The sequence below is a fragment of the Oncorhynchus mykiss genome, chromosome 27, assembly GCF_057628025.1.
Source record: "Oncorhynchus mykiss isolate SJ-2025 chromosome 27, ASM5762802v1, whole genome shotgun sequence".
NCBI classification, from domain to species: domain Eukaryota; kingdom Metazoa; phylum Chordata; class Actinopteri; order Salmoniformes; family Salmonidae; genus Oncorhynchus; species Oncorhynchus mykiss.
In genome coordinates this window covers 13,471,582-13,485,245 of record NC_143048.1, presented here as the reverse complement: position 1 = coordinate 13,485,245, position 13,664 = coordinate 13,471,582, and the positions used below count along the sequence as shown (strand labels likewise).

Here is a 13,664-nt window from a genome sequence, read left to right as displayed (position 1 = left end):
ACCCCACTCCACCCAACCCCCCTCCTGCCCCAGAGCTCAGTCCTCTCAGCTGACTCGGCTTTGTGGAACACTGTGAAGGAAGTTCTAGGCGTCTTTTATAACAAATTACTCACCCTCAACAAAACAAGAACAGACTACACATCTACCTACCTCACACACACAGACACGCCATGACTTAATAAAGTGATGAAAGGAGAACCGAACTATAAACACCGGGGGGACTTTCACTGGATTTTAAACCTCAAATTGGTGGACTAAATATTTTGTTCTTGTGGGATTTTTTACATTGTGGATTTATATAGATATATAAATATATTTGGGGGGCATTCGTAACAAAATGATGAATCAATCACTCTGGAAAGATACAGGCCTCTTTTATCTGTCACATTGAGATTTCCTGCTGAAACATGACCTTTTCGCCTTTCACATTCCAACACACCTGTTGTTGCTGTGCTCTTAACAACAACACAAGACTACGTTGTGGGTCGAGTGGGTTTTAGGATGTGGATTTTCAATGTTTCCCTGGAAGACTGAAACTGAACCGAAGATGACAGACCTCACCGAAGTATCTGTTTACTCAGAATCCTCTGACATTTACAAAGTGAGGACAGCGACAGCTTGTGTGGGCCTGGAATTCTGGTTTCAATTTTTATGTCAACCTTGTATTTCATGGTGGGAAGTTACTTGGTGTTCCATGTTATACCAATTGTCTTTTCTTTTCCCAGAACGTTTTCTGCAACCCCGCGTTTGAGCTTGAGGGTGAGCGTGAGGAGAAAGTGGAAGGATTCAGTTCTGCCAGTACTGTCATGTCCCCAGAACCAGTAAAGAACCAAGCAGCAAACAGTGAGTCTGACAACCTAGTTACCCCGTTCCATAACATCATATAACACCGGAGTTGGATATGCAATAGGATTGGTTGTTTCCAGATGCCAAGACCTATTCAATTTGACCTAGTTGTTGTCTTCCACAATAGGAAAGTGGAAACAAGAATTCTCTGAGGGACAGGAATGATACAACAACTTCAAGTTTCCTCAACCACCCATGTCTTTTCTCCCATCTTCCTCCCTGTGTGTGTGTGTGTGTGTGTGTGTGTGTGTGTGTGTGTGTGTGTGTGTGTGTGTGTGTGTGTGTGTGTGTGTGTGTGTGTGTGTGTGTGTGTGTGTTGGTTTGCGTGTGTGTGTGCATGCGTACGTGTGTATGTGTCCCAGGCCGAGGTGTGTTCAGTGTGTGTGTGATGCGTCTGCGAGGTTCGTGGTCTAGCTGGGGGGCCCTGGCAGTCTCTGCTGCTGCTGTGCTCCTGGTAGCAGCCCTGGTCCTGGCACTGGTGCTCATCTTCACACGTGAGGGATGGGACGGGGATGGGGACAGTGGGAGGAGTGGGACCACACAGATACTGTAAATCGATGTAATTCTATGGGTGGAACAGTGGGACCTCTGATCCTCAAAAGGAACTGATTACAGAGCATGGTGTACATACATTTCACTCATCTCTCAAACAAAGCAGGAAGAACCCTAATTTAAAAAAATATCAACGTCATAGACACCTACATAATTATGGACACAATGTCCTTATTTAAACTAACATTGCCAATTCATACACTATATGGTTCCTTGAGCATGGAATAGCAGAACAGTACCTATGAACTTGTGTCATTCACTAATGTCCTCTTACTCTCTCTCTCACTGGGTTCTTCACACCACAGAACTAAAGGGGCAGAGTGTGGATGGGGAAGTGGTGTCGACCAATCCCCTGGACTTGTTGACTGGAGATGGATTGCCTCATGGTCTACCCACAACCCCCACCAACCACAGTCAGAGGGACAGTACAGTGGCCCCAGTGCCAGCCAGATACCCTACCCCTGAAACTAGTGGGTATTTATCTACTACAGTTGTATCCATAGAAAAATACTAAGTAATTATATTCCAATGATTGTACCTTACAGATGCGTACTTACCTACAAATAGTGTACGTACAACACAGTAATAATACTGTGATACACTACCCTGTACTTTTCTCACTGTCTGTCTGTCTGTCTCAGGATGTGGGGGCGTATTGACAGACTCAGAGGGTAGCTTTAGCTCCCCCAACCACCCTGGGTTGTATCCCCCAGACTCTCTCTGTGTCTGGGTGATACGGGCGCGCCCCCCATCCCTGGTCCAGATCCATGTGTCCTCTCTGACCATAGAAGGACCGTCCCCCTGCCTCTTTGACTGGCTGGAGCTTCAGGAGGAGACGGAGCAACCTTCTGTTGTCACCAGGTGGGTCAAACGCACTGTGTCTAAACCTGTTTCGAGGTAGAAGATGCCTCTAATCACAGATCTAGGATCAGATGAACCTATACTGAAGGGGATGTAACATATAGTGACTATGGACACGTTTTACATGCTTCTGAACCTAGTGCATGGCAGCCTCTTGAAAAAGCATCCTCTTCATGTCACACTGTGGCAGCTAGGTGGCATACAAGTTCTGTATAGGTAGCAACTCTTTCTGCTTTATGCCCCAGACGTTTTGTTTTGCATTTCTGTTGTTCAGGGATTTTAGGTGAAGAATAACGATACATTATGGTTGCCTTTTGGGGCAGACATTTTCAAAGTGAACGTTTCTCTCCACCCTAGGTTCTGTGGCAACGTGGCACCCCCTACTGTAAACACCAACAGCAGCACTGTGTGGGTGACCTTTCGTTCTGACGGGAGCATTGGAGGCAGAGGCTTCACCGCCCAGTACCACGCCATCACACCTGAACAGAGTGAGTACTGGGTCAGAGGTAGAATCAACAGGTACACTGAACTGATCTTTGCCTTAGGAAACATATACAGTGCATTGCGAAAGTATTCGGCCCCCTTGAACTTTGCGACCTTTTGCTACATTTCAGGCTTCAAACATAAAGATATAAAACTGTATTTTTTTGTGACGAATCAACAACAAGTGGGACACAGTCATGAAGTGGAACGACATTTATTGGATATTTCAAACTTTTTTAACAAATCAAAAACTGAAAAATTGGGCGTGCAAAATTATTCAGCCCCTTTACTTTCAGTGCAGCAAACTCTCTCCAGAAGTTCAGTGAGGATCTCTGAATGATCCAATGTTGACCTAAATGACTAATGATGATAAATACAATCCACCTGTGTGTAATCAAGTCTCCGTATAAATGCACCTGCACTGTGATAGTCTCAGAGGTCCGTTAAAAGCGCAGAGAGCATCATGAAGAACAAGGAACACACCAGGCAGGTCCGAGATACTGTTGTGAAGAAGTTTAAAGCCGGATTTGGATACAAAAAGATTTCCCAAGCTTTAAACATCCCAAGGAGCACTGTGCAAGCGATAATATTGAAATGGAAGGAGTATCAGACCACTGCAAATCTACCAAGACCTGGCCGTCCCTCTAAACTTTCAGCTCATACAAGGAGAAGACTGATCAGAGATGCAGCCAAGAGGCCCATGATCACTCTGGATGAACTGCAGAGATCTACAGCTGAGGTGGGAGACTCTGTCCATAGGACAACAATCAGTCGTATATTGCACAAATCTGGCCTTTATGGAAGAGTGGCAAGAAGAAAGCCATTTCTTAAAGATATCCATAAAAAGTGTTGTTTAAAGTTTGCCACAAGCCACCTGGGAGACACACCAAACATGTGGAAGAAGGTGCTCTGGTCAGATGAAACCAAAATTGAACTTTTTGGCAACAATGCAAAACGTTATGTTTGGTGTAAAAGCAACACAGCTGAACACACCATCCCCACTGTCAAACATGGTGGTGGCAGCATCATGGTTTGGGCCTGCTTTTCTTCAGCAGGGACAGGGAAGATGGTTAAAATTGATGGGAAGATGGATGGAGCCAAATACAGGACCATTCTGGAAGAAAACCTGATGGAGTCTGCAAAAGACCTGAGACTGGGACGGAGATTTGTCTTCCAACAAGACAATGATGCAAAACATAAAGCAAAATCTACAATGGAATGGTTCAAAAATAAACATATCCAGATGTTAGAATGGCCAAGTCAAAGTCCAGACCTGAATCCAATCGAGAATCTGTGGAAAGAACTGAAAACTGCTGTTCACAAATGCTCTCCATCCAACCTCACTGAGCTCGAGCTGTTTTGCAAGGAGGAATGGGAAAAAATTTCAGTCTCTCGATGTGCAAAACTGATAGAGACATACCCCAAGCGACTTACAGCTGTAATCGCAGCAAAAGGTGGCGCTACAAAGTATTAACTTAAGGGGGCTGAATAATTTTGCACGCCCAATTTTTCAGTTTTTGATTTGTTAAAAAAGTTTGAAATATCCAATAAATGTCGTTCCACTTCATGATTGTGTCCCACTTGTTGTTGATTCTTCACAAAAAAATACAGTTTTATATCTTTATGTTTGAAGCCTGAAATGTGGCAAAAGGTCGCAAAGTTCAAGGGGGCCGAATACTTTCGCAAGGCACTGTATGTTCACAGTGCATGAACACGTAACATCAGCAACGTGTGTGTGTGTGTGTGTGTGTGTGTGTGCGTCTGTTCTCAGAGAGCTGCTCCAGGGAGGAGTTTATGTGTGACCACGGGCGCTGCGTCCTGCCTGTGTCAGTGTGTGACGGTCAGCCCCACTGTCATGACCTCTCTGATGAGGCCAACTGCAGCCACAAGCACAAAGGTAAGAACAGGGTGTGCAGCACAGTACACACTCAGCGTCAGAGTGACTTACCTGCATTAACACAGCAGCTACAAGCAAAATAAGGCTGTTATGTAAAATGGTAGACTCGCACTGTCATTCGTCTAAGTCTCGTTCATCACGTGGACAAAGTCGTGAGGAAGCCTGGTAATCAATTATAGTAAAAGGGCAATTGTTTGCTTATCTATGCAAAACAAATTATCCTCATTTTTTGCTATGTTGTTGAACAGAGTGTGGGGGCCAAAAGACTGGACCCTACGGCTACCTGGCAACTCCAAACCACTCAAAACCTTACCCTCATCAACAGGTACTGTACCTACCTACTCCTGATCTAGCAAATCACCAAAATCACTAACGTGCATCGTATCTAATTGACGTACCCAGCCATAAACCCAGAATAGACTTCATGAAATCCTACCATGGTATATGATGTTTAATTTACTCTTATTTCTCCGTCAGTTGTGCACATGGCGGATCTCTGTTGAGGAGGGTCATGTGATCAGGCTGAGTTTCCTCAACTTCAGTCTGGAGACCCAGGACGTGTGTGAGTTTGACTATGTGGAGGTGCATGATAGTGCTGACAGCGGGACCGGCAGAGTACTCGGACGGTAAAATCTGTTATGTCAGCTTCACAATGTGTTCTTTCATACACTACCTATAAATGAGCTCAGAAGGGTTGAAAAGGGATTGTTCAAAGCAAGTACATCCAGTCAAATGACATTTTCTGAAATCAAGCAAGTATGACACTATATGTGTACCATAAAACATTCAAAACAGTAACAGCACTCTTAATTGATAAGAAGGTGTACTGTAGTAGCCTGTGGTGGGGACTCCTATGGTTGCAAAACAGAAGATGGTCACAAACAGATCTGGAACCAGGCTAATTGTACCCTACTGTGCCACAGCCTGTAACACTGTTACTGTACCACAGCCAGCTCTAGCGTTCCTTCTCTATCCTGTCCCAGGTATTGTGGCACTAGCCTGCCTCCTGAGCTGACCTCCTCTGGGCCCCAGATAACCGTGGTGTTTGTGGCTGACGAGGGTGTAGCAGACAGTGGCTTCAACGCTTCCTACCAGGCCATCTCCCTTTCCGAGAGTGAGTCCCCCCCCCCCCCCCCCCCCCATACACAGAAGAGTAGTGTTCAGTAGGAAAGACTGTAGCAAAAAGTTTAGCAACAACAAACAAGGTTCCATTCAGGTAGTACCTCCCCGTTTCACTCTGTTTCAAAATGTTTCCTTCTTACTGAACACGACCCAGATCGGTATCCCTGTATCTAGTCTATTATGGCTCTTCTAATGTAGAAAATAAGCCAATTTATTAAAACATCTAACAGTGGTTTAAGGGATTTGCGCTGGAAATATGAGGAGTGGATCACCCGTTTCCTTGTTTGTGACAGGAACATGCAGTCCTCCTCAGTTTGCCTGCAGCAGTGGGGAGTGCCTGCACCAGGAGTGGCTGTGTGATGGCTGGACTGACTGTGCAGATGGGACAGATGAGCACGACTGTGACAACTCAACCTATCCCCCTTTCAGTGAGCCATCAATACACAACACACACATCATATAAACTCAGCAAAAAAAGAAACGTCCCTTTTCAGGACCCTGTCTTTCAAAGATAATTTGTAAAAATCCAAATAACTTCATAGATCATCATTGTAAAGGGTTTAAACACTGTTTCCCATGCTTGTTCATTGAACCATAAACAATTAATGAATATGCAACTGTGGAACGGTTGTTAAGACACTAACAGCTTACAGACGGTAGGCAATTAAGGTCACAGTTATGAAAACTTAGGACACTAAAGAGGCCTTTTTACTGACTGAAAAACACCAAAAGAAAGATGCTCAGGGTCCCAGCTCATCTGTGTGAACGTGCCTTAGGCATGCTGCAAGGAGGCATGAGGAATGCAGAGGTGGCCAGGGCAAAAATCGCAATGTCCGTACTGTAAGACGCCTAAAACAGCGCTACAAGGAGACAAGACGGTCGTCCTCGCAGTGGCAGACCACGTGTAACAACACCTGCACAGGATCGGTACATCCAAACATCACACCTGCGGGACAAGTACACAATGGCAACAACAACTGCCGAGTTATACCAGGAACGCACAATCCCTCCATCAGTGCTCAGACTGTCCGCAATAGGCTGAGAGAGACTGGACTGAGGGCTTGTAGGCCTGTTGTAAGGCAGGTCCTCACCAGACATCACTGGCAACAACGTCGCCTATGGGCACAAACCCACCGTCGCTGGACCAGACAGGACTGGAAAAAAGTGCTCTTCACTGATAAGTCACGGTTTTGTCTCACCAGGGGTGATGGTCGGATTCTCGTTTATCGTCAAAGGAATGAGCGTTACACCGAGGCCTGTACTCTGGAGCAGGATCGATTTGGAGGTGGAGGGTTCGTCATGGTCTGGGGCGGTGTGTCACAGCATCATCGGACTGAGCTTGTTGTCATTGCTGGCAATCTCAACGCTGTGCGTAACAGGGAAGACATCCTCCTAACTCATGTGGTACCCTTCCTGCAGGCTCATCCTGACATGACCCTCCAGCATGACAATGCCACCAGCCGTACTACTCGTTCTGTGCATGATTTCCTGCAAGACAGGAATGTCAGTGTTCTGACATAGCCAGCGAAGAGCCCGGATCTCAATCCCATTGAGCATGTCTGGGACCTGTTGGATCGGAGGGTGAGGGATTGGGCCATTCCCCCCAGAAATGTTTGGGAACTTACAGGTCCCTTGGTGGAAGAGTGGGGTAACATCTCACAGTAAGAACTGGCAAATCTGGTGCAGTCCATGTGGAGATGCACTGCAGTACTTAATGCAGCTGGTGGCCACACCAGATACTGACTGTTACTTTTGATTTTGACCCCCCCTTTGTTCAGGGACACATTATCCCATTTTTGTTAGTCACATGTCTGTGAAACTTGTTCAGTTTATGTCTGTTGTTGAATCTTATGTTCACACAAATATTTACACATGTTAAGTTTGCTGAAAATAAACACAGTTGACAATGAGAGGACGTTTCTTTTTTTGCTGAGTTTATTTGTAACACAACTGCTAAGCCTTCAAGAGAATGACTCCATTATGACAGACTAGTAGCCTTTTCTGGATCCGTCTCTCCATGCCTCTCCCCCAGGCTCGTCCTGTGAGCCCATCAAGGTGGAAATGTGCCAGGGCCTGAGCTACAACCTCACCTCCTTCCCTAACATCTGGCTGTCCATTGCTGACCAGAGAGAGGCAGCCACGCTGCTCCGCCAGTACATGGTGAGACCGCACACCTGGCCTGTCAACACACAACCACATCGAACAATAGCAATTTCACATGAAATTGATATTTTATTTAATGGGTTTTCAGTTAACTTGAACATTATTTGTAACATAATATAGGTGCATAGCGGTAGAGGCTGCTGAGGGGAGGACGACTCATAATAATGTCCGTAATGGAATGGTATCAAACACATGGTTTTCATGTGTTTGATACCATTCACTCCATCCCAGCCATTACACTTGTTTCTACCACAATAAATCAACTACACACTGAAGAATACCATAAATGGGATGTGCAGGACCTCCCTTAAGTGTTTGATTCTGATGGAACTAGATACCGTACAGCCACTCTCCTCTGTGGTTTGTGGTTATTACTAGGTGCTGACGGAGCTGGCGTGTTTCCAGCCTCTGCGCCGGCTGGTGTGTGGGATGTTCATGCCCCACTGCAGCCCTCAGGGTGGGGTGCTGCAGCCCTGCCGGTCAGTGTGCTCCTGGGCAGAGCAGCAGTGTATTCAGGCCCTGGATGTATTTACCTTCAGTTGGCCCTTCAACTGCCACCTGCTGCCTGACTCCCAAGACCCTATGGAGTGCTCCAGTCCCTGATGCCTCTGTAGCTTAGCACTTGCCCCCCTGAATGTGCTACAGTACAACCATAGTAATGAGAGGAATCCAACACAGGACTGACTAGAAGAAATCTTAAGAATACCATCAAAGCTCCAATCTTTTCAAGGAACCTCAGAGACATACAATAAAGAATCACAATGTTGCACTCTGCAGACTCAATATGGTGCTAGCTTTGTACAGCATAATGTATGTATGGATGTATGGAACAGAACTGGTTGGAGTTTAAGTGGGAATAGAAAATAAATGTACATATTAACAAAAACATTGTGGAATTTGACATACTGTAGCTTGATGTTTTGCAAATGTGTGTGATTGGACCATGCATTTTCTGTATAATGAATTTGACTGAATTATGTTTTCCTTTTCAACAACCAGAGACAATACTTGCATGTTGTACATCAAATGCACATTTGTTGCAATATATTTATTTCGGTCTGCATGTCATGAAAATGATTGATCTTGTCCAGAAGCCTATGGAAATAACATTTAAAGAAGGATAGAATCAGAAAACATTTTCTGACACACCCGAAACATTGTGCGTTGCTTTCATAAGGTTAGTGAATGACTGAACTGTCAAGATTTGACCTTTCTAGGGAGTACTGCAGGTTATTATGTCAGTATTATAAAATACAGTGATATTACAATCCAGTGGCTTTGGCATGGAAGGTGATTGTTCCTTACATGACCCTACCTGATATCTCATATATTCAATATATCACTTCTGACATGTACTGTTGGTTATAAGGGATACATTGACTATAAGAAGTCATCAATTGATCTATAACCCCCAATGATTGATTTCACATATGAAACAAATAATCAATTATTCTATAATCACAAATACTTTACAACAAAAAAAACAGTATTGATGGCTGGCATGATTGGTTGTCATGGTGGCATGATGAGTTTGAGCGTGTGTTCGAGGGCTACGGCAGTGAGTCCCCACACGCGGTGCTTCCCGTTGCGGATCACAGGCAAGGTGTATCCATATCGCTCACCGGTACGGAAGTTGGTGTATCCTCGATTCTGTGGGCTGCATACGTGGGAGACCGACAGGGTGAAGATCTCTTCTACCTGAGAGACAAAGGTAAATGTAATTTTAACTCCACATTAGGCGGTAAGTGTTATTTCAGCCCAAAGGGGGAAAAAGAATGATTGTAACATTTGAAAAAAAGAGTGATTGTAACTGTACCTCGGCAGGATTTGGCTTGAACGACAGCGCCTCCAGGGGCCCGAGGTTGGCCAGTACAGGGGCTATCATCATTCCAGACTGAGAGAAAATGTGCCATGATTAGAAAAAGCAGCAGATAAACAATTTACATAGTGAAGACATTAAGAAATGTTTCACTGAAAGAATACTACCCCATCTCAAATGGTGTAGAGCAGAGGGGAGCTACTAACTGTCAGTGCATCACACAGAAAGGGTTGGGGATCATGGAGGATTATGGGTAGGGTTAAGGTCCTCACCATATCCCTGAGTGGTTTCAGCACGCCCCAAACTTGGTTTGTTGCCACAGTGACGCCCAGTTCCTCACCAGCTTCTCGCAGGGCGGTGTCCACAACGTCCTTGTCCGAGGGGTCACGCTTGCCCCCTGCAAAACTGGACATTCACACAGCACTGTCAATTTCCAGCCTTATGTATTACTTCATACATTCATTTACATGACAATATTGTCCAACCACACTAATAAAGTTGTCAATTTCAGAGTAATTAAGTTCTGTCAAATGACATCATACGTCAAACATTAAATACCCCAAAGCAGTGGGAATGGTGCAGGAGTCTGTGGTTACCTGACATCACCCTTGTGTCTGCCCTTCAGAGCTGTGGATCTGAGGGTGAAGAGGAAGGCGGGCTCTCCCTCCACGGAGCAAAGAGAGACCAGCACGGATGCCCACTTCCCCTGGGCCTCACTGGACCCCCTCTTCCCCCAGACGTCCTTCTCATAAAGAGCCACGTTAGGCCCCAGGCTCTGACGGCAACGCGCCTCGTTCACCAATGAAAGGCACTCCCTCAGAGCACCCACTGGGCAGGAGGCAGTTGCCTGGTGCAGGCCGCGGCTCTGGAGTGAAAGGCTTCTCTGGGGATCCACAGTCCACAGTTTGGGTGTGGACGCAAGCAGTCTGTGAAAAATGTCCTTGCCACTTTGAACAGGACTGTAACTATTACTTTTAACACTGAATGTGACGTTCACCTTCTCCTCTGCAGATAAACATTGGCTACCATTGTCAGTTTGCCTCCTTTGTAGAGGGCACTTGAGGTCACTAAAACATTCAGGGACTTTAGAATTGCCCAAATGTTCCAATAAAGTGGTTTTCCAAGGGTCACATGCTACAAGCACCGGCAGTCGTGGTGTACGTTTCAAAGAAACAAAGCTAGAGTCCTGAGACAATTGAGGACGGTTGGGAGGGGTGGCTTTTTGTAAGGGGTGTTGAGGTGCAGCATTTAGGAGACAACTCCCACAACAGGAGGTGCCTCTGCTAATAAGTTGTGAAGAAATGGCTGAAGAGAGGGATACTGCCTCCTCCCCTCCATCCCCCTGACAGAGACTTCTCCCTGTTTTGGGTCCAGGCCACCTCTGACAGGCATGCTCAGGTAGGGCAGGAATGTTGGGGTCTCTGCCAGACAGCTGCAGGGGTCTGTGGGTCCTGACAGGGCATGTCAAGGCCAGAATCTGTGGACTCCTGAACATTCTAGAAAACAGAGACGAGACAAAATAATCATTTCCATTGCTCCACTAAACAAGGCTCAATGGTTATGTTAATACATTTAAAAAATAAGCCTATTTTGACATGAGTACAGTGCAAAGAAATAGGTTGTCTTCACTGCAGCAGTGGTTCTCAAACCGCTCCTCGGGGATCTCCCGCAGCTCATGAATTTCCACACCTGATTCAAATTGCAAATGAATCATAACCTTAATTAACTTAAGGGAATCAGGTGTGCTAACGTTACTTCGGGGCTACAATATAATTGTGACTTGTCTGGTGGTCCCCGAGGTGAGGTTTGAGAACAGTCATTCAAGACAACTGCAATACAAAGAAGAAACGAAAAAAAGCGTAACATAGGTCATTTAAGATTGCACATTTTGTAGCTAACATTGTGCAACAACGCTGAAGGTTCAAGTTGCTCTCTGCTAATGTTAGCTGCTAGCACAATGCAAATGGCTAGCTAACGTTAGTTTTATAACCAACGCTATTCAAGGTTACGTTAGTTAGCTAGTTAAGTTTCTTACAAGTCAGCTACTTTAAAAAGGGCTTAAAGGTAACGTTAGCTATTATCAAAGTTGTCAAACAAATCCAGTTCGGGTCTAGCTGTCTACAGCTAACGTTGCCGTTGTTTTAGCTAGTGAGGCAATGTTCCCAAGCTGTCATACATTTTGCTAGCAAGTTTTCGCATGCAACTAGTACGAACAAATTAAGTAAATCACATATCACAAGGATCCCAATCTTATTCCCGGTCCGGTAAGAAACGGAGGTTAATGAAACCCCCGGTGCACCTCCCTAAACAACTCAAATAAATATTACATAGCGGTAGAAAACTGACCTTGAACATTGACAGCTAGCTACTGCGCTAGTACCCAATATGTCGCTGGAAAAGCTTCATGTCAATCACTTGCCCGTACAAGGTGAAACGTTATCAACCATTTAGAGTTGCCATACCACAAATAATATAAGGCCTGTCAAACCATTAACTAAACATAATCGTATGACGTTAAGATTTTCAAAAGAAAATAGCTAGGACTAGACTCATTTCTTAATTGAAGCAGGGCAATTCCACGGTGACAGAATTTCTAGGAGACTCAGATTTTTTCACTTAATGTATGACATTCAAAAATCATTGCCTTTTAAAGTTTAACAAAGCATAACTAAGCACAATGACTACTTTGAACAATTTACACTGAATATTTTACAAAACAACATTTACTGGAAGAACTGGGCAGATGCAAATTTTGGTAACAGAATTTCTGTATAAAAAAAATGTTGACCATGTTTTCCATGAACTCTTAACCCTTTTGTTCCCAAATGTTCCCCAACCTTGCCACAAGGCAAATAGTATGCCATAACCTTGGCATGTAATCCTTTTTGTTTTGATATATATAAACTCAGCAAAAAAAGAAAGTCCCGTTTTCAGGACCCTGGGTTTCAAAGATGACTTGTAAAAATCAAAATAACTAAACAGATCTTCATTGTAAAGGGTTTAAACACTGTTTCCCATGCGTGTTCATTGAACCATAAACAATTAATGAATATGCAACTGTGGAACGGTCGTTAAGACACTAACAGCTTACAGACGGTAGGCAATTAAGGTCACAGTTATGAAAACTTAGGACACTAAAGGACACTGAAAAACACCAAAAGAAAGATGCCCTGCTCATCTGCGTGAACTTGCCTTAGGCATGCTGCAAGGAAGCATGAGGACTGCAGATGTGGCCAGGGCAATAAATTGCAATGTCCGTACTGCGAGACGCCTAAGACAGCGCTAAAAGGAGACAGGGCGGACAGCTGATCATCCTCGCAGTGGCAGACCACGTGTAACAACACCTGCACAGGATCGGTACATCTGAACATCACAACTACGGGACAGGTACAGGATGGCAACAACAACTGCCCGAGTTACACCAGGAATGCCCAATCCCTCCATCAGTGCTCAGACTATCCGCAATAGGCTGAGAGAGGCTGGACTGAGGGCTTGTAGGCCTGTTGTAAGGCAGGTCCTCACCAGGCATCACTGGCAACAACGTCACCTATGGGCACAAACCCACCGTCGCTGGACCAGACAGGCCTGGCAAAAAGTGCTCTTCACTGACGAGTCGCAGATTTGTCTCACCAGGGGTGACGGTCGGATACACCGAGGCCTGTACTCTGGAGCGGGATCGAGGTGGAGGGTCTGTCATGGTCTGGGGCTGTGTGTCACAGCATCATCGAACTGAGCTTGTTGTCATTGCAGGCAATTTCAACGCTGTGCGTTACAGGGAAGACCTCCTCCTCCCTCATGTGGTACCCTTCCTGCAGGCTCATCCTGACATGACCCTCCAGCATGACAATGCCACCAGCCATACTGCTCTTTCTGTGCGTGATTTCCTGCAAGACAGGAATGTCAGTGTTCTGCCATGGCCAG

The 13,664-nt window shown here is 45.3% G+C and overlaps 2 protein-coding genes across 7 annotated transcripts; one reads left to right on the top strand and one right to left on the bottom strand.

Moving 5' to 3' along the window:
• Positions 1–41: 41 nt before the first annotated feature.
• Positions 42–8,798, top strand: LOC110507558 (membrane frizzled-related protein). Its single transcript, XM_090224497.1, has 13 exons — positions 42–601; positions 726–843; positions 1,209–1,340; positions 1,704–1,868; positions 2,040–2,259; positions 2,617–2,747; positions 4,514–4,639; positions 4,888–4,964; positions 5,117–5,265; positions 5,623–5,753; positions 6,055–6,189; positions 7,794–7,921; positions 8,303–8,798. The coding sequence occupies exons 1-13, from the start codon at positions 515–517 to the stop codon at positions 8,525–8,527; spliced, it is 1,824 nt and encodes a 607-aa protein (XP_090080623.1). The 5' UTR covers positions 42–514; the 3' UTR covers positions 8,528–8,798.
• A 139-nt stretch (positions 8,799–8,937) lies between these two features.
• Positions 8,938–12,556, bottom strand: nudt8 (nudix (nucleoside diphosphate linked moiety X)-type motif 8). 6 transcript variants are annotated; one of them, XM_021587624.3, is made up of 5 exons: positions 12,090–12,556; positions 10,340–11,239; positions 10,016–10,148; positions 9,741–9,818; positions 8,938–9,622 (listed from the first exon to the last, which is right to left on the bottom strand). In XM_021587624.3, the coding sequence occupies exons 2-5, from the start codon at positions 11,236–11,238 to the stop codon at positions 9,437–9,439; spliced, it is 1,296 nt and encodes a 431-aa protein (XP_021443299.2). In that variant the 5' UTR covers position 11,239; positions 12,090–12,556; the 3' UTR covers positions 8,938–9,436. The 6 variants fall into 6 exon arrangements, with proteins under 6 accessions (XP_021443299.2, XP_021443295.2, XP_021443297.2 ...); XM_021587620.3 differs by having other exon boundaries at positions 11,643–12,136; XM_021587622.3 differs by having other exon boundaries at positions 11,974–12,113.
• Between the last annotated feature and the right edge of the window lie 1,108 nt (positions 12,557–13,664).